Source organism: Pristis pectinata, chromosome 22, assembly GCF_009764475.1.
Source record: "Pristis pectinata isolate sPriPec2 chromosome 22, sPriPec2.1.pri, whole genome shotgun sequence".
NCBI classification, from domain to species: domain Eukaryota; kingdom Metazoa; phylum Chordata; class Chondrichthyes; order Rhinopristiformes; family Pristidae; genus Pristis; species Pristis pectinata.
The window spans coordinates 34096493-34123906 of NC_067426.1; the positions used below are offsets into that span (position 1 = coordinate 34096493).

The 27414-nt window shown below is 42.5% G+C and overlaps 2 protein-coding genes across 4 annotated transcripts in view; one reads left to right on the forward strand and one right to left on the reverse strand.

The window, feature by feature from the left end:
* rims3 (regulating synaptic membrane exocytosis 3) overlaps window positions 1-8512 on the forward strand; it is a 188408-nt gene extending 179896 nt beyond the window's left edge. For all 3 annotated transcript variants that reach the window (XM_052036082.1, XM_052036081.1, XM_052036084.1), the window contains exon 8: window positions 345-8512. In XM_052036082.1, coding sequence (XP_051892042.1) covers window positions 345-557 — 213 coding nt within the window. In that variant the 3' untranslated portion in view covers window positions 558-8512. The remainder of the gene's footprint in view (window positions 1-344) is intronic.
* A 765-nt stretch (window positions 8513-9277) lies between these two features.
* The window catches only part of smap2 (small ArfGAP2), a 46865-nt gene continuing 28728 nt past the window's right edge, over window positions 9278-27414 (reverse strand). Inside the window, exons 4-10 of the mRNA XM_052036080.1 lie at window positions 25352-25430; window positions 23767-23847; window positions 22092-22173; window positions 21869-21996; window positions 20395-20545; window positions 12451-12758; window positions 9278-11653 (exon numbers count right to left, since the gene is read on the reverse strand). Coding sequence (XP_051892040.1) covers window positions 11519-11653; window positions 12451-12758; window positions 20395-20545; window positions 21869-21996; window positions 22092-22173; window positions 23767-23847; window positions 25352-25430 — 964 coding nt within the window. The 3' untranslated portion in view covers window positions 9278-11518. The remainder of the gene's footprint in view (window positions 11654-12450; window positions 12759-20394; window positions 20546-21868; window positions 21997-22091; window positions 22174-23766; window positions 23848-25351; window positions 25431-27414) is intronic.

The following is a 27414-nucleotide window of genomic DNA, read 5'->3' on the forward strand; positions in this document are numbered from 1 at the left end:
AATGTGTTGCACCTGATCTGGGAACATTTGATGAAACAGTGTACAGGGAACTTTTGTTTATATCTAATTCATGCTGTAAATACAATGGGTGCTTTTGCTGGGGAAGAGTAGAGAGAGCTTCACCCAGAAACAAGCTCTGGAAATTTAAATGGGACCATTCACTGGGGATTTACTCTGTTTAATTTGTTCCGGAAATGCTTGGTGCGCCTGGACAGAAAACAATTCTCAGATTTATTTCTTGGCTCCTATATCATACAATACGCAGGGCCATATGTCCCAAACCCTTTTATAAACTGATCATCCTGCCTTACAAATGTCACCTATTGCTCCTGATATCCTTTCAGGTCATAGTGTGGGGAGATTATGGTCGGATGGACCACAAATATTTCATGGGAATGGCCCAGATCCTACTGGAGGAGCTCGACCTGTCCACACTAGTTACAGGGTGGTACAAACTCTTCCCGACTTCATCTCTCGTGGATTCGACAGTGGCGCCCATCACTCGTCGACTCAGCCAGTCCTCGCTGGACAGCAGCACAGGTCCAGCCGGCCATTAAGGGACAGGACAAGAAAACGTGCATATCATCAGAATGCCAAGGGGTGGCTGTAAATACTGTATGTGCAATTCCACCAACTGCAGCTAATGGTAGTATCTGTTATTTATTTTTTTTTCGTTGACCTTGGAAGTATAAGTAATCTCTGCAAACTGTGCATTCATTTTACATATTTGGGTAATTTGCTTTCATATGTATAAGGGATAACGTGCAATAGAGGGAGAACCTTTCACCACAGTTCAAGGACAAACCTTCCTTTGCCTGAGAGCAATGCACACAGAACGGGAGGAACTTGGCAACGGTTAGAAGGATGGCCAAGGGAAGCCAGGAGATTCAGGCCGACAGCACAATCCCAGTAGATTGATGAGTGGATGTCGTCACCTATTCTTTCCTCACTGCTGTCATGTTTTCTCACCGAGTTACAACCTCCTCGTGGTCACGGAGCCCTAACCAGAGGAAAAAGAAACGTCCTTCAGCTCTTCTCATCGGGCTATTGTGCATTGCTTCAGTTTAATGCATTTGGAATGTTTTTGTAAAGGTTCTCTCTCCGAGGTGGTGGAAGATGTCAGCATTTAGGCCACATGGAGAGTATGCTGACCCTTCTTACCACAATATTCCTCCTTGAACCCCGCATCGTTTGAAGGAACAACCCCATGATCCCACCTATGCCTTACCAAGTGTCTTTGAGCATGAGTACCCTCCTATCGAATGAGGTTTGAGAAGGCATGCTGAATACTTCTACAACCTTTGCATAGATAACCTATCCTGCAGCACCCTGAACCTTGGTAGACAGCTATATTTCACCCTTCTACACTTCCTGCAGGAAGGCACAAGGCACACTGCTTATTCCATGCACTGAAATCTCCGTGAAGCGAGTGTTGGCTGGACTGAGGCCACCTGCATAGTCCAAGCCAACCCAGAATCTCTTCTATATAACACATTCCTTCACCTATCCATCTTACCGCATCCTAGAAAATACAGAACAATGGACATCTGCATGCTTTTACCATCTTAAAACTCTGTTGACTTCAAAAGAATACATGCTGTAATAGTTCTGGGAATATGGAACTCTGACCAATGAATTCTGGCAACAGGCAGCAAAGGAATCAGAAGGGCTACTGTTTTATTTTTCTTCAATGAGCTGCACTGTGGGCCTGAGATCCAGAAAATCTCCCAAACTGTCAGTCAAACGTGGGAATATTACGTAGCGCTGTCTGTTCAAGAGATACTGAAACCAGCCTTGTTTTAAGAAATGTCGAAGGTCGAAGAGAGAGAAGATACCTCTCCGACTGTAGATCCGGCCTAGCCACACAGGCCATCTCAGTCAGCATGGTACGAAGCCAAAGGATGTACCATTCTAATCACGGATGATCCAAAAGGAAAACAGGCATGGAGCCATTCTCGCCCAGAGAAAGAAGTAAAACTTTACCTTAGACGATTGTTACAAAGATTCGACAGCAATCTTAGATTTCTCATTCATGATAATGACACCAGGTTGGAGGTCTGGGACCCAACGTTGGAACATACCACAGGCAGAGGATTTCACAGTACCTTAGATGAGAAGTTAGACATTTCACGTCACCCATTGTCTTTCAGAAAGGTATGGGCCTAGATGTGGCCAATGGCTGTTGACCTTCACCATCTGAAGACCTTAAATGAGCAAGGACAAATAACGACTAATGGTGGATTTCTGAGGATTGCGATAAAAAGCGAAAGGCAATTGGGCTTCATTAATCCACCAATAATAATAAAAGGAAAAGGGCAGAATCTCTCAAAGGTAAGCACTTTATGGTTTTGTAGCTACTCACATTAGCCTTCTGTGTGAATCCATGAAGAACTTGAAGGGCATCACAGATGAGGAACCTATCGATCTAAAGATCTATAGTTCCCATCCTCCATCTTTACTTTCAGGATTCCATGGACCCAGAGGCTTGATAGTGGGCTGATTGTTAAGGAATGATTAAATGTGATATTTTGTGTAATTCTGGCAAAAATGTAGCACTGTCACTCATGTAGCTGTGATCTTACTATGTTTTCACATCATTGCAAAAAAGCACAGCCAACTTTATGTTGATTCTTGGATCTATAATGTATAAAGAGATGAGAGGCTTTCTGCATATGACATGAACCACTGGCTCTCTGAAAACGAGACCTAGTCAAGTCACAGATCATTGGACCATTGATAAAAGCCAAGGTGGGGAATGGTTCCCATTATCTGGCTTACCAGCTTTGAAGTGCTCCATCAAAGCGGGGTAGAAAATTCAATCACTGAAGGACAAGGTATCCTTTGTTTGAAAAGATGTTCATGGTATTCACATGTTGATGGGAATTATTCTTTACCTATTGCACGGAAGCTGTTTTGTGGATTTCTCTCTGTAGCAAGGCTGGGACTGCAAAACAATTTTGTATGAGGACTGAGATGGTTTTTTTTTTAAAAAAACAAGAACTTTATGCAGTTTTACCATCAAATTAAGATCCAACACATCAGATGACTTACTGTTAAAAGGGCATTTCCTTCTGTAAAAGTAACGTGGTTTTACTATCAAACTGTCAGAGGTCACATCATTGGTTTGATATAATAATTAATAACTTGTCTTGTAAAGTTTGGTCAGATTATGATGCACCTATTGTTAGCCTTGATTGCACTGTCTTTGTGGAGTATATAAAGTGCATTAAGCATCTCAGTATTGTATATAAATGTGACATTTTCAATCAGAATGCTAACCAGTAAAAAGAAAGGACCATTTTTTGGCAGCCTGTAACAATGTTTGAAAAAGAAATGTGCAAATGCTTTATGAATTCCCTTTACCTCCCCTAGTTTTCTCAGCCAACTCTCCTGAAGGTGAGATACCCGTCTGGGTCTCAAAACTTTAAACAATATTTTAGGACTATTCCACAATGATGGGGATCACACACAGTCACGACCTTCCCTAATCTGACCTCTGTAAACGCAGAGTGCAACCCAGACCCAGACCAAAGCTGAACATAGTTTCCCTTGGTGTCTCTGCAAAGAATAGTTTGCAACCAATTGTTAAACTGTGCCCCTTCCCACCCATTAAGACAGAAGACCGTCCTTACTGTCCCTCCTGCAGGTAAAATAAAATGCAGCCAGAATAAAAAGGTGGGGGGGAGGGGGAGGAGCACACGCAGGCAGGGGATAGGTGAGTCCAGGTGAGGGGGGGAATGTAGGTGGGTGGGGGTGAAGGGAGTGACCTACCTTTTTATTCTGGCTTCTGCCCTCTTCCTTTCCAGTCCTGATGAAGGGTCTCAACCTGAAATGTCGACTGTTTATTTCCCCTTCATGGACGCTGCCTGACCTGCTGAGTTCCTCCAGCATTTTGTGTGCGTTGCTCCAGATTCCAGCATCTGTAGAATCTGTGTCTCCATTTAACTGACCTGCTCTATCTTCATGGGCAGATGTTGACACCACCGTTACCAGTGCTCCCTCCACTGGTGAGGGGGCATTATTGTCTGTTCGAAGAAACAAGTCCTCTTGCTCTGCATTCAGTCGTACCACTTTGTTCTCTGACAGTCAGCCAATTGACAATGCCAAGGTGACATTATTATAGTGACTGTCATTTGAGATCTAGTGCATGAAGTCCAACTTTCTGTTACTTCTCACAATAATAAGCAAAATGACTCCTTTGCAAAAAAAAAAGTGCATGCACGAGTCTAAAGGAGATTCTTTGGCAGAGCTTTTTTGATATCCAAGATCACTGGTTTGAACAAGAATTATTGTTCATATCACAAAAATACATCATGGAATCTAACTTTCATTGGTATATGGACAGAGAGATCATTATTATACTGGATTGTTTGAGCTGTGAACTGCTCCCCTCAACCACACAGTTGATATTATGGGATATGCCTAAAGTAGAATCAAAACAGCTCAATTTATCAACATCAAATCCCATTCTCCACAACTAGTTTGTCGTGCCTTCAAATTAGACATTAAATCATGAGTGTGTAATGGCTTTACCGCACCCTCTTGTTCAGGTGATTCCAGAACAGGCCCTCCACTCAATTCTCCCACAAGAGATTACCAGGAGGACAGAAGTCATTCCAGGATGCAGTAAAAGCCTCTCTGAAAATTTGTGACATTCCCACCAACTTGTGGGAATCCCTGGCCCACAACTGCACCAAGTGGCGGGACACTGGAGGAGGTACTGAGAACCTCGAGTTTCTTTGTGAGCACACAGAAGCTTACAAGCAGCAGAGGGTCTACCCACCCACTCAGTCAAACACTTACTGCCTCATCTGTGGATCCCACATTGGCCTCATCAATCCCCTCAGAACTCCATCATCCTCAACCCTTAGGGGCTGGCTATGAAGATATTCATTCCCAGTACTCATTTACAGTCCATCACTCGGAGATACAAACCAGCAAAAATAAATCAAGACAATTTTTAGTAAACCATGATGAACATCACAGAATGCTTTACCCACAGAATTGCCAACATCCACAGTGAACTTCTGTGAATGGTATCGAGGGGTGAACTGTCAATTTTAAATAACACGACTGGAGAATCTGTACATTCCTCCAGGTGCATGAGATAAGCTAGGGTGGATATAGCCTTTTGTAATCACATCTCTCATGTTGTTCCTTGCTGCTGGTCTTAGTTCATAGGCATGGAACTGCAATGCTACAGAAGGCATGCAGCCCCAGAATCTGTGCCAGCTCCAGGTACAGCATCCCACCAATTCCATTCCTCTGCTCTTTTCCCATTGCCCTGAAAATTCTCTCTCATACATGCATCCAATTCCCATTTAAAGGCCCTGTTTCATCCAGTTTCCACCATCTCCAAGTTCCAGATTCAAACTTCTTATTAATTTAAAAGTCTTCCCTCATATTCCCTCATACATTTTACTCGAAGTTATGAATCTACGATCCCTGGTCCTTGGATCGTTGACTTGTGGGGGCAGCTTCTCTCGACTTACACCAATCTTGTTCAATTTCCTCTTAACTTCCTTTACTCCAGTGAGAACACTAGCTTCTCCAAACTTTGCGGCTGAGATTCACCCATCCCTGGGACCAATCGAGCAATTTTTTTTCTCCAGAGCCTTCACATCCTTCCTAAGACGTAGCAACTAGATTTGAATGGATGGCCCAGAACTTTGTGTGACTCTGTAACAAATTATCTCCAAAGCATTGTGACAAGATTGCTAATGCACGGGCCTCTTCAAATGGGCATCCTAGAAACCTGATCTTAAACCCTTCAGTTCTGCAAGGCAATAGGCAACAGTAAACCTGGGAAAAGCATGATATTGATATTGCTATCACCAACATGGACATAATCAAAACTGGATAAAAACCCATCACCAAACAGTCTGAACATATTGAATCAGCACAAACAGCAATCTTTAAAATATCAGATAATTAAAAATGCATTTCTCATCCAGAGAGATAATTGAATCAAATATATGAAAAGAAATTGAATATATTCCACTGCACAGTAGGTGCTTGTTAATGGTCTTTGAATGGTTTCAAACTGTGATTACAATAGGCTTGAAAAATGGACACCATCTCTTTAAAGGAATGGTCATTTTTATATTTGTGCTCTTCAGTCATTTTATACCTCTTGCCTTCAACAGGCTCCACAGTACCTGTCTATTATCGTAACCGTCCATGTTGTTTATAAGCAGCAGGAATCTGCGGATGATAAGAATGCACACGGTAATTTTGTAAAAAAAACACACATAGCGATTTTAATAAGAATCCTGTTAACGGCACAGACACGGCTTGTATTTGCATGGACTTGTAAAATTCAACTAATAAAAATATCGGCAGTAACTGCCTGTTCATTCTCCAAGTAAACTTGAATTATTCCAAATGGTCTACATTCTTAATCCTCGTTGGGTCTTCTCTGCACAGCTTCAGTGGACGGGACAGCTTTCCCTGTTTCTGAGCGGAACAGGATTGAGTGGTGAGATTTCAAATTAGAAGACAGTTCCGTTCAATATACAAAGTAAATCTTTAATAAAATCTTTATTTTCCATGTTCCCACAACAATCTTTATATTAGTTAGAATTTGTATATATATAATACAAGACAGCTGGAAGCAGAAAACCAGGATATGCAAATACATTCACAGAAATGTTACTCCATTGCTGGCATGCTTAGAATAGTGAAAGGTACTGTGCAATAGTAGAGCGAACTTTCAGTTCTTGTGAGGGGGAAGGTAGGAGGGGGAAGCACAAGGCATCACTTTGTCTGATACTGAATGCTGAGCTGGTCCCAGGCAGTTCCCGACACAAACGCTGCCGAAAGGTCAAGTGCTAATACAGAAACAAAACTGAGTCACAGAGCAAAGCACGAGCGTGGCTCACGAACACTTGCAGATGAAGCCCTGTGCAACAATGGGAGTGAGTAGCCCTGAGTGGCACTGGGGCTGGAGATGAGAGTGCCACAGTGGTTCAAAAGTCAATGGCCACTGGTTTGACCACAGTCCTTGCCAACCCAGACTCAAGTCAGTGAGCTGCCCGAGTGAACACATCAGGAGCAAATCAACCTAGTGAACAGGAAACCCCACATAACAGCAAGCAGAAACGGGAAGGTGTTTTGGAAAAATAGCTTTGTGTATTCAAAAAATAAAATTTATTTCCAATTTAGCACAAGGCTAACCTTTAAAATCCAATAAAATAAACTAGTGAATACTTTGCGATAGGCCAACATTTCTTCCAATGACTCAACATTTCCAACCAACTACCCAAATGAGGTTGTGGTACTGTATATAAGGTTAATATAAAACTGTCCTCTACCCCGAGTTATTAACTCCACCTTAAACCCCTTCTCCAGCTTACAGTACACCTCCCATTTGGAGCCATGTCCTGGTTATGCACTGAACTATGGCTACCCTTCAATGGTCTAAAAAAAAATAACAAAAAAGTTAATTCTCTCTTTTAAATCACACAGTTTATACACAGGAATTTGTTCTCCTAAACAAAGCAGCCTCATAAAAATAGCACAAATTAGCTTTATATTAATATATTCATTTCTGTAGATATAATACATTAAAGCTGCATTCTCACACTCATTATGAATTCCATCAGCATCCAATTTAATCCCCTTGTTCATTATCAGTTAAGATGCAAGCTGCCAGTTAGTTATTGGTGGTGGTACAGAACTCAACACTTTCATATCAATGCTGCTTCAATCCAGACTGGCAAGGGGTGGGTTGGAGGGGGAAGAACAGTGTCCGGGAACCATCCCCAGGACTGACACTACTTAATCCCTACAGAAAATTGGCGCATTCAACAACACTGCAATGTCCCGGAATCCTAATTACTCATCAGTAGGATTTTGAAGTTTGACTGCAATTTGAAGGGTGTCTTTATATTACAGATGGAGGGTGAGCTCAGCCAGGCACTCACTCCAAAACACGTAGCAACCTGACTCCCAGACTCTTTCACCCACTGACACGTGGCTGGCAGAGACGAACTTCTGAACTGAAAGTGGGTGGAGCAGGAAGGGGCAATGGGCGAGGTGAGGGTGCATGGTGGGCACAAAGTGCAGCAGTCTGCACAATACATAACTACCACACCAGTTGGGGAAACCACTGTGACTGCACAGTTCATTACACTTCAAATACTGCTGGCGATTTAACTAAATATAAACAGGGAATACAATCAGTTTGAAAGAAAGCAGTGACTTTATGTAAAATATAACACCCACCAAAATTTTAGTATTACAATCCCAAATGCAGTAACAGGCATCGTCTCAGAGCCCATGTAATTTGTAGAACAGCAGAAGGAAGGGAATTTACTTTGCAACCTTGATCCTGTTTAATACATTTACAGCACTAACTCTCGACTCCTAAACTAACTCTTGCAACAGGATAAAAGGTCATAAACAGGCGTCAGTGAACTACTGACGAGGCGTCTCTCCTCCTGCCCCTCCCCTCCTGCAACCACTGCCCCTTGATCAGCTTGAACCATTCTCCATAACCTCCCCCCACCACCCCCGTCCCCCCCCCCAAAGTCCCCCTACCACCTCCCTGTGTGCCCATTCACCTGTTGTTTAATCGGACATAAACAGCCAACAAACCAAGTGGGGTGGGAGATAATGTACTTGGGTGGAACACTGGTCTTACACATCACCCAAAAATTACTCTACACAGGCTTTAACAGGAGTAAGCAACATTGCAGTATCACTGAACCAGACAGCTGACCAGCAGCCAGGTCCCTTCCATCAAACATTTGTCAGATCCAAACTTGCATTGTTCTGTGTCAAGTAACCTGTTTCTTGTCAACAATGCTGACTACATTCATACTTTTGAAATGAGGAAGCACTCATAGTTGTGTCACATACAGGCATTAAACCTCCTGTTTTTTTCTCACCCCAAGCTGCTTATTTAACATTACACTGCATTTTATTCATTATCCCAAACAAGTTGCTCAGGACATTTAAAGCCCGGCAAAACAACTACCGGGGAAAATGCAATTAGCCCTCATCACTGCTAATCCTCATTCCTCTAGGTAACAGCAAATTAAACACAAGGCTGCAACCACTTTCAACATTTCTTTAGTGTGAATGTTGAGTTCAGTCCTTACTTGAGGAAAGGTGTTAATTCAACAGAAATTAAAGCAATAAAATTAAAAAAGCAAATCCCCCAAAATGTTTCAGACATACAGAAAAGTCACAACCCCGTATTTACATGTTCATACTGTTTCCCCTTAATGCACGTATCTACTTCCAGTTAATCTTGTGCATTAAAATCAGAAATGTTTTGCAAGTATCAGTTCAGATTGGGAAGAGGAAACATTCCCCAAAATCCTGCCAGATTTTGTGAAAATCTTACATCAATGCCAGGTCTGCAGCTCCAGGTAACTAAATATTAGGGCCTGCACCAGGTGAGCCAATGCATCGGCTCTTACAGATCAAATCATTCGACATTCTGAAGGACCAAGTGGTCAGACACCATGTAAACAGTCCTATTGTGCCAGGCCCCTACAAGTTCCCTGGATGGGTGACTGTTTCCATTAACAATATATTGAAAACTCATCCACTTAACCCAGCCAAATTTTTAAGTAAAAATGATGTGACCTATTTAAAACCCCAACCACACTTACCTGACATTTTCAGTCACAATACATGTTTTTTTGATGTTTATTTAGAATTACCTACTGGAGCGAGAACTCCATCAAGAAATAATTCTAAAATTGTAGGTGCGACTATTTGCCATATCGAACCAGGTTCCCAGTGTGTGGAAAATCTCACGTGCAATGGGGAAAAATCGATCGTAATCTTTTATCCTTTCAATATCCCCACACCCCCATCCCTGCCACAATCCCCCTTGGAAAGCAAGTTAAAGCAGCAAAGTAGTTGGTAAGTGCAAAGAGTTCCCTCCCCATTCCCAAGAAAAGATGCTTAATACCCTGGAATGCATTCTCGTCTGAGGTAGAAATAAAAGGGCAATCTCCACTGGTGACTGGACATCTTTACCAGATGTGTAGCACTTTATTCCCCACACAGCATTCTAGCTATCTCCTAATACGTTGCTCTTAATTGTTTCACAGCTTGTTAGAAAGCCCCGTGTTGCATACTCCCTAAACAACCTATTGGGCTTGTACAATCAGACGCTCAGAGTCATTAAACTGTGGTTCCTTTGCTCATAGATAAGCCAGAGGAGAAATCAATAAAAAAATTACTGATTGCTGAGAAAAGCAACACAAGCAGATCCTGCATCCGACACAGATGAGAGATGAGTAAATGGGTGAGGAGAAACCAAGTTTCACAATGTGCACGGAGAAGACTGCCCAAATCCTGTATGTCCTCAGCCAGTGGAAACAGAGGCAAGGCTGTTATGTCTGAACGTTCTCCCTCCACCAATGAGCAGTGATAGAGCCAGAAGATAGAGCCGAACCATATTAATGGCTGGATCTTTTGGTTCAATTACAAAATATGGTTTGGCCAATTACGTTAAGCTACTCTGTTTTCTTTTCTTTAATCCTTGTGGTAACTCACTCAAGTGCACCAAGCCCCATTTTAACCTTGTTTGGAACTTTGTTTGAAAAAGTAGATTTTTGTGCTGAAATGACATTAACTGCGCAATGTGTAGCTTGCTCCCAGAACACCGGTAAGATTGGAGGTGAGGCATCCCACCTAAGAGAGATAAAGGACAATCTCAGCCCACCTGGCTTATGCAGTGTGGTAGAAAGCATGGTACACGAGTTGTCTATCCTGCTTATATCTCTAACTATGAATTACTGATCTGTAACTAAATTCCAAGCCAGCTGCCAAGGTTTAAGTGTAGTGCTGGCACTAATCAGCTGATGAACAGCAAGTATTTTTAGGAAGGTACAGAAGCACTACCTTAACCGCAGTAAACAATATCTATTCAATAGTTAATATCAAAACAATTAACCTAATGATAAAGCTATAACCAGCGGTTTTTGACTAGGCATCAGTAAAGGTCTTGTTATATAGAGGCACGTTTGTGCTACAGTTCACATATTGTCCAACTGTAAAATGAGGCTCATTGACTGATTAATAAACTCAGCCATCACTGTATCCTTTCCCCTCCAAATCTGAACTCTCCCCTGATCATTTGTTCAAGATCCAAACTTCATAATTTTAACCTAGTACCATGAACAAGGCATCCTGTGGCTACTGATGGTGGGTCACCCACCTGAATGACAAGCAGAATTTGGAAATGAGTGGTGAAAGCTGTGCCAGGAACACTTCTCAACATCACAGACTTCAGGATCACTATTTCCTTCTTGCACTCTGCCTTTGAGGGAATTAGATTCCCAAAACATTCTTTGGGAGAAAAATATACAGTTTAAAAAATTGACTTTGGTAATGATGACTGCTATTTTGATGGTGAAATTCTTGCCAAGTCCACGTAAGATCTATAGGCAAAATGGATTTGAGATCGCACAGAGCAAACTGGCTGGAGGAGAGAAGAAGCCAAAATGTCTTCTGCGTAGTTCTGAAACATGGAGAGATTGTTGTTTCTTTCTTCCTATTTCCAAATCTGGGTGCCGAGGGATTGACCTGTCGCTGGAGCAGTTCCCGCTCCCATGGAAACCGGTGACTGTCCATAACTCACCATACCATTGGCACTGTAGAAGTTCATCCCTGCCATGTGCTGAGTCATCTGAAAATAAAGAAGGTCAGCTGGGACACAGAAAACAATCTCTTTACACCATAAATTCTATCTAAGTAGATCCTGTTCATAAATCAGTGGAGATGGAGACAGACTTTGCATTTTAGAATTTTGCAACCAATTAGTGATTTTAGATTCTAAACTTTTTATTTTTCTAAACTTTATTCACACAACACCTAGTATCACACCGAGTACACCATTACACCTAGTAACCCGTACGTCTTTGGAATGTGGGAGGAAACTGGAGCACCCGGAGGAAACCCACGCAGTCACGGGGAGAAGGTACAAACTCCTCACAGACAGCGGCGGGAATTGAATGCGGGTCGCTGGCACTGTAATGGCGTTACACTAACTGCTACGCTACCGTGCCCCCCATTCTGATGTTTGATGGGAAATTGAACTGTCAGCCTGTAGATGTATTGACCAATTGGTCAGTTGAGGAACCAGGATGCCAGGACTCCTTTATAAAGACACCATTGAGTTTACTCATAGAGTAGATGGTAAATTCTGCACAGGGTGAACGTTCCAAGCAAAAGGTAGCTCAGTGAAGAACCCCGACCCTAACCAAGAAAGGCAGCATTGTGAGAGTGCTGAAGGATTTGTCACAGTGGGGTGCCAGGCTCCCACACCGTTGAAGGGAACTATGCTGATGAAGCAGGTTTCAGGTGAAGCTCTACATCAGACACAATGGGACAATGTCTCCTATGTCTGACTGCAATGGGTCAAATGCAGGGTATCAACCGAAATGTTAACTTCATTATTCCCTTCCGTGGCAGAAACCACCTTACCTGTGCAATGTTCCACTGCAGCTGCTGTGTCTGTTGAATTCCATATACCGGCTGAGGCATGGCCATTCCGCCCATGTGGGCACCCGGCTGTGCCATCATCCCGTTGGGCACACCCATCACTCCGGCCTGCACGCTGCCCACAAATCCTGGTGGCAACGCTACTGGAGCCACCATGCCCAGCGACTGCCCCACGTTACCCATCACGGCACCGGCCGGAGTGGCTGCACTGACCACAGGTGAAAAATTTGCAAAGCCAGGTGCCAGACAGGGAGCGTAGGGTGCTTGTGCAGGGGGCATGAACATCGCACCTGGAAAACACAACAGCAGTCACTCAGTCCCATTGCTAAACGGTGGGGAGTGAGCACATGAAGAGAAACGATAAACAAAAAACTAAAAGCAATTAATAAAGAAAAATCAGCAAAGAATGAAGTACCTGAAGGAGAGAATCAAGATTGTTGCCTGGATTGGAGAGCATGTCTTATGTGAATAGGTTGAGCGAGCTTGGGCTTTTCTCTTTGGAGAGGAGGAGGATGAGAGGTGACTTGATAGAGGTGTACAAGATGATAAGAGGCATAGATCGAGTGGACAGACAGAGACTTTTTCCCAGGGCGACAATGGCTCACACAAGGGGGCATAAGTTTAAGGTGATTGGAGGAAGGTATAAGGGGAATGTCAGGGGTAAGTTTTTTTTTAAACACAGACAGTGGTGGGTGTGTGGAACGCACTACCGGCAGAGGTTGTGGGGGCAGATACATTAGGGATATTTAAGAGACTCTTAGAGAGACACGAATGATAGGAAAATAGGGGGCTATGTGGGAGGGAAGAGTTAGATAGATCTTAGAGCAGGGCCTGTACTGTTCTGTAGTGTTCTATGTTCTAAGATTCAAATGGGACTGTTCTCAGACCTAGTAGCTCAGGGTCTCCTGTCAGACTGCAATGGACCAGAGCCAGACTGAAACGTTCAACTCTCTTAGCGCCTCACTGTTACGGACTAGGTTACTATTGGTGAATGTCCCTTTAAGATCGAACATAGTGGTGTGTGTGTGGCGTGATGACCACAACAGCAGATAAGGACGTAATGACGTGTGGCGGTGGTGGTGATGGCGGAGGAGGAGGAGGAGCCTGCTGGTTTCTGTATCGATGGATGAAAAACAGTAACTGTGCCTGTCACTATAATCCACGTATGGATTCTTTGGAACAAAGCCAGTGGAGTAGGCACTGCTGAGTAAACACTGAGGTGTTGTTTGGGTTCCATCGTGGAACATTTGGATTTCATAATTACTCTCTATTTTCTCTCTACATTTTATCTTCAGACAACGGTGGTTGTTGAAGAAGCCTTTGCTCACGTTTCACCTTACGGCTTGCTGAACTGAACTTTGAGAACCATTCCTGGACTTGGAGTTTGCCACACACACACACTTCGAGTTTAGTTTTTGGGGTTAATGTTTAAGATCTAACACTTTTACTTCTAACATTTTTACTTTTATTTTTCTTATTATCATAAGTAGTTATTGATAAAATAGTTTTAACACTTATATACAACTCGGTGTATTTCTTTTGTCGCTGGTTCGTAACACTCACAGATTGATCAACCTGATGAGAAACAAAGGACTGAAGATGCAGGAATCTAGATGAAAAACACGATGATGCTGGAGCAACTCAGCAGGCCAGGCAGCATCCGTGGAGAAAAACAGGCGGTCAACGTTTCTGGTCAGGACCCTTCTTCAGGACTGAAGATAGGAAAAGGAGAAGCCCAATATATAGGAGGGAAAAGCAGAGCAGTGATAGGTGGACAAAAGGTGGAGTGTGCACAAGGTGGTGATAGGTAGATGCAGGTAAGAGATAGTGATAGGCATGTGCGGGGGAGGAGGGGAGAGCAAATCCACCGGGGGGATGGATGTGCGTTAGTGAAAGGGGACTGGTTCTGTCTCTGGTCAAGAAAGAAGCAGAGGGCAGTGAGGCGATCATGATGGGGAATGGAGGTATATCGGGACTGGACGTCCAACGTGAAGATAAGGTTGTTCGTGCCTGAGAACTTAAAGCTATGCAATTTTTGTTCAAAAGCTACTAGCATCATCATAATCTGCTTCACCACAAGAGCCAAAGCTGGAATGTAGTGGCCCTTCATGTGAGAACGGTTGTTATTTCTGACTTAGACTCACGACAAGTGATTTAACTGAGAAACAGAAGAGTCAGAAATAAGTGGAGCTTTTAAGAGCAAAACATTCATCATCAGTGAGAAAGATGAAAATCTTCTGTCTGTCCACTGCACAAACCAAAAGATCCCTTAAGACTCAATGTATGAAAGGTTCTTTCAGCTGCAGAAACAATGGCTGTATAATCTGGAGACCTGGACTAACTTCAGAGAAAGCTAGTTCAGACTCCAGTTTGAGGATCTGAATACAGATTTAAAAATCTGGAATTTGAAGTGTCAGTAAAAATAATGATTGCTATAAAACTCATCCGGTTCATTTAATATCTGTTTCTCTTCTCATAGATGCAGCCTGACTTACTCAATACTTCCAGCAATTTTTATTTTTGAAATGCAGCATCTACAGTCTTTTTTTCCTTTTCACTGTATAAAGTTGTTGCCTGCTGTGGTTGAAGGACTCACACCAACTTCTCTGGGAACCAAAAATGGAGACAAAATTCTAACGCTACCAGCAACAAAGGCCTGACAACAATTTTTTTTAAAAATACTTCAAAAATGACCAATGGGGAACAAAATTCCTCAGGTGAAACAGCACATCAATTAGCATAGGAACCGTTGACAGTAACAAGAGCTTTCTACCATGAGGGTCTCACTGAAACTACATGCCATTAATCTGCTGCACCTCACATCACAGTGCAGAGGGGAGGGGCAGTAGACAAGTCAGAGACTGGGCCATTCTCCCCAGCAGCTGCCATAATAGTTCAAGTTTAAGACTAAAACCCTGCTACAATTATCAGTCAACATACACAGAGCCTAAGCCAAGAAGAATTAGGTGGAGAACGCATCTTTCTGGAGCTATAGAAAATGGATTCATCTACACGTGGCAAGTCACTAACTTCAATTCCATTAGTGGGGTAGAGGGGAAAGATTAAACCGAAGACACTGAATTACAACACAACAGCTGGTTAATTTACTTAGTAAAAATAATTTGTGTATAAAATCATGAGGGACATAGACAAGTCTTTTTCCCAGGGTTGGGAAATAAAGAGCTAGCGGGCATACATTTAAGGTGAGAGGGGAGAGATTTAATAGGAACTTGAGGGCAACAAAGGGTGGTATCTATGTGAAATGAGCTGCCAGAGGAAGTGGTTGAGGCAGATACAATGACAAGTTTTAAAAGACAGTTGGATAGGTACGTGGATTGGAAAGGTTTAGACGGTTATGGGCCAACCGCTGGCAAATGGGACTAGCTTGGATGGGGCATCTTGGTCGGCATGGACCAGTTGGGCCAAAGGGCCTGTTTCCATGTTGTATGATTCTATGGTTTCAGATTCCTTTAAGTTGCATTAATTTTTGACAGTAGTGGCAACCTGAAGTCAGAATTTTACAAGGAGAAATTTTAAATGACACACATGCACGAAAGATCGAGAACTTGCCAATGTACCAAATATCTTGTGTTGCCTTTCTGAGTTCTTCATCTAATGGGGAGAGTCAGTTTTAGCTGCACTCCTGGAGAAACACTACATGCATGAGCCGTGATTAATGTCAATGTGCCTGGTTAGGGATTCTTTCCCAACATCTTTCTCACATTCATTTCAACCAAGCTTAATTTTCTGTTATGTTAAAATGACACTATCGGCCTGTCTCCATGCTGTATTACTCTATGACTCCTGTAGTTTTCTCTATGCATCAAGTTCTACAGGTGGAGTGAACACTCAACATACAGGATGACAGCAAGCTAATAGCCCAATTTTGCCAGAGCCTTTAAAGGGGTAGCTGAGGCAAACATTGCAGGATTGACAGATTTGCTTACTGAAGTCTATACACCTGCACACTGAAAATAATATTTACTTATTACTGGCTCATTGAGGGGTTTTCTTCACAGCTGTTTACTTTTTAAGATAAGGTGTTCTTTAACATCGGAGCTTTCAGTCTGGCTATAACACTACAACCTAATGCAAACCTTTCAGTGGACTTGCTTTCACATCTAGCTTCCTGTCACAGTGAAGTGGGGCTCCAATGCCTCTCCTCTATTTAATGAGGGCTCAACCGAAGAGTAAAAAAGACTCTGATATCTCAGTTTGCTGAAATGAAATGTGGTCACCATTGTTCATTAACGTGCTAAACAGAGGCCCCGTCTTCCTTCTTGGATGCTCACTCAATGAAGGCTGTGAGTTCTCTCTCATCCTTATTCCTCAAGATTAAACTGAATCTCGAGTCTGCCTGATGAAGACATGCTGTCACGAAAACTGCAGTGAAGCAAATCTATTTCAAATTCTGTCAGCACCCAGTTTTACATTACATCCCAGAAATTGTCCAGGTAGCATCAGGATCTTCATTCCTTAAAACAAGTCCTAAAGAAATTACAAGAATCTTGAAGACACCGAGGTTGATAACAACTCCACAGTGACAGCAGAGATGTAATGAAATTTGAACTGGCAGACAAACTCCCTGCTACCATTTTTATTGAGGTTTATTTCATGTCACACCTGTTCCAATGTGGGAACACTTCATTAATAGGGTGAAACCTCATCACAGATTACAGCTACCCTGACATTAATTAGGACTGAAAGGGTGTAAGTGGTGTGGAGAGTTCTCATAACATGCATGCATTACAAGCCCACAAGAGAGGATGCATCTCTGGATTTAGTCGTAGGGAATGGCCAGCACATGGCAGCTGTGTGAGCATTTTCAATAATTCAATAGGCACAATTCAGTTAGATTTAGCACAGTAATGGAAAAGGAGCTATTGGGCTGCAGCTTATTTCACCAGACTTAAATATAGTTTGACAAAAGTGGACTGGAAATAGCCTCTTGAAAATGAATGCCTCTCATTATTCTGGCATACATTGAAGAAATGACTGAGAGGGGTGCTGATCACATGCTCCCAATGGGGGAAAAAATAGTGGGGAGGGTATGGAGGCAATAAAATCTAATCGCTGACAGTTGCCAAGGAGCAAAGCACCTGTTTAGGAAAAAGGAAACATGCCAGGTAGTGAGTGCTCAAGACTATAAAGAGTCTAGAGATGTAAATAAAAATGCAAGGGTGAGATTAAGAAGATTTGAAGGCAAAGAGGACGCACGAGAAGATACCGGTGGATATAATCAAGGAAAATCCCAAGATGATTTATAAATACAAGTGGCATGCATATTACAACGAGCAAGGTCTATGAGAAACTGAAAATATAGTATGATTTTTGAGGATGAAGTGGGTACAGTTGTGAACTTTACATTTGGATTCACAAAGTGTGATGATCCAGACAACATAGCTGACGAAGTGTGTGAAATACTACGAATAACAAATAGAGAGGCAGAAAATGCTGTGAAGAACAAATGAAGGGTCAAACGTCATTAAAAGTGGATTAATCACCACGCCCAGAAAACTATTCCCCAGATTATTAAAAGGATAGAAGTAGAAGATACCTTGATGATCATTGTCTAATCCTGTTTGGCTACGGACATGATATCAGAGGACAGTAACACTATTAACATGATACACATTGTTCACAAAGCGAGGAAAGGGTAGATTGAGTATTTACCGGCCAGCCAGCCTAACGTTATTGGTAGACCTGCAATTAGAAGGGCACAATTAACCATGGATTGTTAAATCTGACCAACCTGGCTGAATTTTTTGAAGAGATACTAAGGAAGGCATTGCATTTCACATATACTAAATGTATTTTAGTAAAGCATTTGACAAAGTTTTAACATGGCAGACTGATCAGCAAACTAAAAACAAGAAGCATCCAAAACTGGTTCAATGACAAGGAAGCAAAGGTTAATGGTAAGGGGGTATTTTCGTGAATGGAAGGGTGAATGCTGTGGGGTTCTGCGCGGCTCCGTGACAGGTTCCTTGCTCTTTGTGATTTACATCAATGAGCTGGACTTAACTGTAGAGGTCAGGCTTAAGAAGTTCCTAAAATATATCAAATTGGCAGCATAGTTAGTAGTAATGAGGAAGAAAGTTGTGGTCTGCAGGAAGTCAGCATCCAACTCTTCAGTGAGGTGAAAAGCAGCAACTGAAATTCAATCCAAAGTGGGAAGTACAAACAAGGCAATAAATGGTTGGATACTGAACAGTGGAGAGGACCCTTGAAAGTATTTCCACACACCCCTGAAGGTAAATGACAGAAAGATAAGGTCGTGAAGGCAAATTGGACACCTGCCTTTCCTGGCCAAGGAGTAGAACAGGGAAGTCATGCTGGACCTGTCTAATAAGACCTCTTGCTTTACTTGTATACACTTCCAGTCCTCACACACTGCAGTGCAGATTTACCAGAGTTTTACCAAGGCTGGATAATTATGGCTATGGGAAAGGAGATCCACTTGTCTGCAGCCATTTCCCTTATTATAAAGGAGACTTGGGGGAGGTTTAAATGACGTGTATAAAACTATGGGGGTTGGGGGGACGTTGAGGTGAACAGAAAGGAGCCATTTCCTTGAGCTGGAAAATCAATTACTGGGGGCATAGATTTAAGTTATTGGTAGGAATATTAGAGGGGGGTTGAGGAAAAATATCTTCACCCAAAAAGTAGTGGCGGGTCTAGAACTCACAACCTTAAAGAATGGTAGAGGGAAAACCCTCATCACATTTTAAGTACCACTGTCATGGACTAGGTTACTATTGGTGAATGTCCCTTTAAGATAGAGCATAGTGGTGTGTGTGTGTGTGTGTGTGTGTGCGCGCGTGCGTGCGCGTGGGCGAGGTTATGACAACAGAAAATAAAGGACGTAATGACATTTTTGAAGCAGTCAGAGTCAGTCGGAGAAAAGAGAGAGAGAGAGAGAGAGAGAGGGAGAGAGACACCAGCCTGCTAGTCTCTATCGATGGATGAAAAACAGTAACTGTGCCTGTCACTACAATCCACGTATGGATTTTTGGAATAATCTAATGGAGTCCACTTTGTTGTTGACCTGTAGAAGGAAACAGGTATTTGTGTGGACAGCCACGATTCAAGTGCCTTTCGGGGTGAGGAAGATGCGGTGGAGTGGTCACTGCTGAGTAAACACTGAGGTGTCGTTTGGGTTCCAAAGTGGAACATTTGGATTTCGTAATTACTCTCTATGTTCTCTCTACATCTACGTTTTGTCTTCAGACAACGGTGGTTGTTGAAGAAGCCTTTGATCACGTTTCACCTTATGGCTTGCTGAACTGAACTTTTAAGGACCATTCCTGGACTTGGAGTTTGGGACTTTGCCACACACACACACAGACACAACGAGTTTAGTTTTTGGGGTTAATGTTTAAGATTCTAACATTTTACTTCTAACATTCTAACATTTTTACTTTTATTTTTCTTATTATCATAAGTAGCTATTAATAAAGTAGTTTTTAAACACTGAATCATGACTCAATGTGTTTCTTTTGTTGCTGGTTCGTAACAAAATTGAGGGCTCGTCCGGGATCGTTCCCCAGATTGACGAGATTGGTCCGGGATCGATCCCCAGATTGACGAGGGTGGTCTGAAATCGAACTCAAGACTGGTACTAGAGGTCTGGGTTTGGACAAATTGGGGTCTTGGTGGACGACTGACTGTGGTCGGTCTGAAATTTTTTTTTGATTGGTTTGTGTGTGTAGAAACCAGCAGCAATGAGGGATTGCAGGTGGCGAAAAAGGATGATTTGGTAAAAATTGCTACAAAGTTAAACCTTAAAGCAGTCTATCAAAAAAGCAGTTATTCATAGAAATGATAGTTGACTATTATTTGGAGCAGGATTTGTTAGGATAAATGCAGTTATGGTAACTGCCTTGTTAGGATAAATGCAGTTATGGTAACAGTTCTGTTGCATACCTTGAGCTGGTACGTGGGAGGGCTGTGACCCATAAAGTGACAGAATGGAGTCCTTCGAGAGCTGTTTCTTCCCAGAGTCCTCCTGCTTCAGGGAGGGGTCAGCGAAGAGGTTCAAGTTTTCAGCTCCTTCTTGGGGAGCAGAGGCCAAAGACTGCAAAATACAACATTAACACAGTGAAGCATGAACACTGAGTCAAGGCTTTCTTCTGCATGCAATAGTCTGAATTATCCATTTACACAAAAGACTTTCAGTGCCCATTGTAGCAAAATAGATAATGGCATACACAAAATGATAAAAGCAATAGTACAAGGTATATACCATCCTTGGCCATACTGATAACATACAAGATTCTGTTATCTCTACAAATTACACATTCACATATTATGCTCCCTCCTTATCCAAACACAAAGACCTTCCAGTGCAGATAAACACTGAATAATTGAAATAATGTGTAGTTGTGCAGACAAACAGGAATCTCTCCCTCATCGTTGGGAAGAGATGGACAGATCTACTCAGAACTGGGTTTGTGCCCATAAAGCTTCAGTGTCTCCTCCTTCAGAGACAGTGGAACTGGCCAAACGATGACCACACTTCTATTCAATGGTTTACCTACTTCACATGTTCAACGTGTGCTGGTTTATTAAATCAGAATCAGGTTTATTATCACTGACTTGTATGTCGTGAATTTGTTGTTTTGCAGCAGCAGTACAGTGAAAGTCATAAAATTATTATAAATTACAAATAAATAAATAGTGCAAAAAAAGAATAATGAAGTGGTGTTCGTGGACCATTCAGAAATTTGATGGTGGTGGGGAAGAAGCTGTTACTAAATCTTTGAGTGTGAGTCTTCAGGCTCCTGTATCTCCTCCCCGATGGTAGTAACAAGAAGAGGACATACCCCGGATGATGAGGGTCCTTAATGATGGATGCCGCCTACTTGAGGCACCGCCTCTTGAAGATGTCCTCGATGGTGGGGAGGGTTGTGCCCGTGATGGAGCTGGCTGAGTCTACAACCCTCTGCAGCCTCTTCCAATCCTGTACATTGGAGCCTCCATACCAGGCTGTGATGAAAGCAGTCAGAATGCTCTGCACTGTACATCCATAAAAATTTGTAAGAGTCTTTGGTGACGTACTAAATTTCCTCAAACTCCTAACGATGTAGAACCACTGGCATGCCTTCTTCATGATTGCATCAGTGTGTTAGGTTCAGGTTAGATCCTCTGAGATGTCAACACCCAGGAACTTGAAGCTGCTCACCTTTTCTGCCGTTGACCCCTCAATGAGGAATGGTGTGTGTTCTCCTGACTTCCCCTTCCTTAAGTCCACAATCAATTCCTTGGTCTTACTGACACTGAGTGCGAGTGGTTTATTAACTTTAATCAGGGATTATAATTCTTCAATTCAGCTACTAATACAATTTTACACGCGAGGATTCAGGGTCCAGACCTGTCCCTGCAAAGCATTAATACATACCGTGCTTTGGAATGTGCTGGGTTCAGGCAGTGGATTGGATATCATGGGTCCAAAGAGATCCAGGTCATTAGCCATTGCCGTGGTTAGACTAGTGGTCCCACTGGTGGTAGGAGCTGCTGCAGGAGCATCTGGGGGAGGATATTACAGGTAAGGACAGACAAGAAAAAATGAAACTGGCTACTGTACAACTGGAGGAGACAGAGAGAAAACTCTGGGTCCTTACCCAAGCCCAGAAGGTCAATCGTAGGTCCTGGAGGTACTGAAGGACTTGTTTTCAACTGCTGCTGTTCATCTTTCTTTGGTGCCTCAATATAGGAAAGAACAAATAGCATGGTTGTTTAAAAGTCCCAAGATAAAGTAAACGGCTAAACAGCAAAGGCCTCGGGGATGAGGGAGCAAGTGCAGCACGCCGACATCAGAGGCAGAAGGATTAGGCCATTCAGCCCCTCAAGCCTGCTCTGCCATTTAATATCAGGACTGATCTGACTGTACCTTCAACTGTGCAGTCCCGTCTGTCCACAGTAACCTTTCACCCGCTTATCATCAATCTATCTACCAGAATGTTTCTCTCATTCTCTACACTCCACTGAATATGGGCTCAATCTACTCAACCTTTCCACACGTCAACCCCTTCACCTTAGGAGTCAACTAGAGAGGTTTCTATGCACTGCCTCCTATGTAAGAGCATCCCTCCTTAAATATGGAGACCAAAACTCTTTGCAGTACTCCATGAGCAGTCTCACCAGCACACAGCAAAATGGGATCAAATCTTCCCTACTTTTATACTCCATACCCTTGCAATAAAGCCTAACAATCCACTGACCTTCCTAATGACTTGCTGTACCTACGTCCTTTTTTTAAAAATGTTTCATGTACTATTAACCCTCAGATCCATTTGCATCACAATTTTCTGTGGGCTCACTCTGTTTAAATATTAATGTGCATCTTCATTCGTCCTACCAAAGTGCACATTGTCCTCACTTATACTCCATCTGCCAACTTTTTGCCCACTCACTTAACCTATCTGTACCCCCCTGCATGTTCTTTGTGTCCTCAACTTGCGAACCTAGTTATTTTTGTGCCATCAGCAAACTTGGCTCCAGTAAACTTGATTCCTTCACCCAAGTAATCAACACAGATTCGAAACAGCTGAGGCTCCAGCACTGATTTCGGTGACACCTCCCTAGTTACTGATTACCAATCCAAAGATGACTCATTTATCCCAACTCTGTTAGGTGGTCAATCGCTGTCCATACCAATATATTACCCCCAACTCCATGTACTCTTATCTTGTGCAGTAACCTTTTATATGGCAATTTACTGAGTGCCATTTACAAATCCAAATACGCTACATCAACTGGATCCACTTTACCCTCCTGACTACTACATTCTCATCACTTCTTTCCTCCCTATTCGTGTGCCACTGTCAAACTTAGCAACCATACCTTTGGTGCCCTTGTTCAAATCACTAATGCAAGCTGTAAAATGTAGATGGCCCGGCACCAGCTCTTAAGGCAAACAACTCATTACTTCTTGCCAGCATGATAAAGATCCATTTGCATCCATTCTGTTTCTTGTTAGCTAGCCAATCATTGCCTCCACACCATTTGTTTGTATTTTCCACAAAATGGCTCCTGCAAATCTAAGTAGAGCATGTCCACTGTCTCCCCTTTATCCATATCATGTCACTTATTCAAGGACAAATTGAACAAATATGATTTCCTTTTCACAGATGTAACTATCCTGAGGCCTCCAATACAGCTTTGCGTCGGATCCCTTAGTTATGACAGCAAAGGCATTCTCTTTCACCAAGTGGTAAAATGTAATTTTATTTTGACCAGCCTCATGCACTATGCTCCCAGGATTGAACTATGGCAACAGACAAACCACAAACTCACCACTTTAACTTTTTCAAAAATAACTGGTGCAGGTTTGCTTTCCTTTTGCTCAGTCTCTTTCTTCCATTTGTTATTTTCTTTCTGGAAGGGGAAAAGCTGTTAAATTTAAGACTGAAAGATAGCATACAAACTTATCAGAAATAAAACTTTGAGACAAGAGGCTTTTCTACTGTTCAACTGCAAAAGTTATTTACAAAGATTTAGTTGTTCTTGACACGCAAGAGTAATTAATTTACTTGCAGATCCACAGAACGGTTACAGCAGCAAAGAAGGCCCACTTAGCCTGTTGAGTCCCCACTGCCCTACCCACTATTTCTTTTGGGTCCTTATCCGCCTCCCCTTTTAGTACTATGATTGAATTCTGGCATTCCATTATCTTAACCACTCCGTGTGTAAAAAAAAAGTAAACCTTTTTCCCTGCACTTGGTAAGGAAAGCGTTATTTATTTTCTGTTAACATTACACAATTCACTGAACACATCCCTCAAACAACCACAACACTTCCTCCCATCATACAAGCGAAATTCGACAAATCTGCTACTTTCTGGAACACATTTTTAAGTAACACCAATGCCGACTGTTATGAATAACTTCAAAATTAAAGTCGTCGTAAATTCTTCACCAGAGCATGAAGTGCGAATCATCCATTTCTTTTTGTAAAGAGAAGTTCTTGTAAAGTCAGTCATTAACCGGAGTAGAAGGGAAGAGGAGGAGAATGATCTATTGATCACAGCCTTTTATCAGATAGAGAATGACCTGCAATATTCCAGCAGTTTAAAACTCTTGCTCCTGTACAAAATCCAAAAAATCATATAGAGTCTAACGAAAAGGAAATTGCTCACTAATTCTCAATGACGACTAGCCCAGCTCAGCCCTATGCAGGGGTATGAGTAATGCACAAGAACTTAATAAGTCTTCAATTCACATACAATACTCTTGTGAATTTCAGCATTTCCATTGCAGTTACTGGTGGAAGAATCAAGCTCCTGGGTGTAAATATCAGCAACAATTGTCCTGGTCCAGGCCACATGGATGCTGCAGCCAAGAAAGCACAATGCCTCTACTTCCTCAGAAGGCTAAGGAAATTCGGCATGTTCCCGATGAATCTTACCAATCTTTATAGACACACCATAGAAAGCATCTTATCCGGATGCATCACAGCTTGGTATGGCAACTGCTCTACCCAAGACCACAAGAAATTGCAGAAAGTTGTGAACACAGCACAGTCCATCACGCAAACTAACCTCCCCTCCACACTTCTCACTGCCTCGGGAAAACAGGCAAGCAGAAGATATAAAAGCTTGAGAGAACATACCACCAGACTCAAGGACAGCTTCTATCCCACTGTTATCAGACTCTTGAATGGACCTCCCATACACTAACAAATAAACTCTTGATCTCCTAGTCTACCTTGTGGCCCCTGCACTTTGTCTACCTTCACTGCACTTTCTCTGGAACTGCTGCACTATATCCTACACTCGGTTTCCTTTTTACGCCCTCAATGTATGGCATGATCTGCCTGGATGGCACGCAAAACAAGGGCTTTCACTGTATCCCCGGTACATGTGACAATAATAAATACTCACCCTGAAAGCAGCGACATCAATACCTTTATTAAAATACTTCTTTTTTTCATATTTGTCTCTTATGAAGGTCTCCACAGATCTGAGTTACAGGTTAAGAGCAAAATTAAAAGACAAGCTGTTTTACAAATGCCCTAGTCAATACACTGTTTCATAAGGTGAGGGATTGTGAGTAGGCAGGAGGACGGTAAAGATGCTTCCTGAGGCAGGCTGAGTAAGTGGGCAAGGACAAAACAGATACAATGATATGTGGGAAAATGTGAGGTTATCCACTTTGGTGCACACAATAGAAAAGCTGAGTAATTTTTTTTTAAATGGTGACTGGGGAGTGGAGATGTTCAAAGGGACCAAGGTGCCCCTGTACACAAACCACTGAAAGCCAACAGGCTGGTGTAGCAAGTGATTAGGAGGACACATGGCACACTGGCCTTCATTACAAGCGGATTTGAGTTTCAGAATAAAGATGCAGTACTGCAATTGCATAAGCTTTGGTGAGACCACATGTGGAGTATTGTGTACAGTTTTGGTATCCTCACCTACAAAAATTTACATGCTATGGAAGCAGTAAAGATTCCATAGCAGTAGTCATAGGGTATAGTTAGAGGCACTGTTGCCTGGAGCAGACACAAAGAGTCACAAAGGCTGTGTTACCTGCCTGGTGCCAGAGTTAAGGACATGTCTTCTGGACTGGAGAAGAACTGGGGGTGATCCATGTAGGTAGGACTAGAAAGGAGGTTTCTGCTGAGGGACGAGAAGTAGCTCAGAGCAAAATTGAAAAAAGCAGAACCACAGGGTAATAATTTCCAACAAAGGGAAAATAGGATTACAGAGATAAATGCATGGCTCAATGGTGTGGCAGGGAGCTGTACTTGACCTTATTTTAGGGAATGAGGATGGACAACTGATAGAAGCATCTTTGGAAGAACATTTTGTGAACTGTGACCACAATTCAGTAAGCCTTAACGTAGTCATGGAAAAGGATAAGATTGGACCTCGAGTTAAGTCCTTAAATTGGGGGAAGGCTTACTTCAATAGTATAAGAAAGGACCTGGCGGAAGTAGATTGGGAGCAGTTGCTAGAGGGAGAAACAGCAGATGAGTTGGGCATGTGGGAGGAGTTTAAAAAGCCAAATAGTAAGAGTTTAGATTCGGCATGTTTCCGTAAGGATAAGCAGCAAGGATGGTAAGATCAGGGGAACCTTGGTTAACAAAGAAAACTGAGGGTTTGATCGGGAAAAAGGAGGAAGCATACGTCAGGTACAGGACATTGTTATCAAGCGAGTCCTTTGAGGTTTATTGATGATATAGGAGAGATCTTACGAAAGCAGTTAGGAGAGTAAACAGGGGACATGAAATGGCCTTGGGCCAACATAAGTAAGAGAGAATTCCAAAACCTTTTATAAATATATTAGAGGCAAGAGGGTATCTAGGGAAAGAGTAGGTTCCCTCAAGAACCAAGAGATGTCTTTGTGTAGGGTTCTGAATGAATACTTCACATCAGTATTTTCAGGGAAGAGAATGGGAGGATGGAGTTAGGGATGATGTACATCCAATGTGTGTATCGGGAAAGAGGAAGTGTTAGAGATATCGGCACACATTAAGTTGGAGAAATCCCCAGGGCCTGATGAAATCTATCCCAGGGTGTTATAGGAAGCAGAGGAGGAGACTGCAGGGTTCTGACTGAGATTTTGCATCACCTTAGCCATGGGCGAGGTACTAGTAGACTGGATGATAACTAATACTGTTCCCATATTCAAGGAGAGTGGTAGGGATAAGCCAAGAAACTACAGGCCGGTGAGCCTTACATCAGTACTAGGGAAACTACTGGAGAAAAAATTCTTAGGGATAGGAGTTATGATCACTTGGAAAGGCAGGGACTAATTTAGGGGAGTCAGCATGGTTTGTGCATGGGAAATCCTGCTCACAAACCTGAATGAATTTTCTGAAGAAGTTACTATGAAAATTGGTGATGGCAAGGGTGGTAACATGGTTGACGTGGACTTTAGCAAGGCCTCTGACAGGTCGCCCGCGTAGTAGGCTGGGTCCAAAAAGTTAGTCATGTGGGGT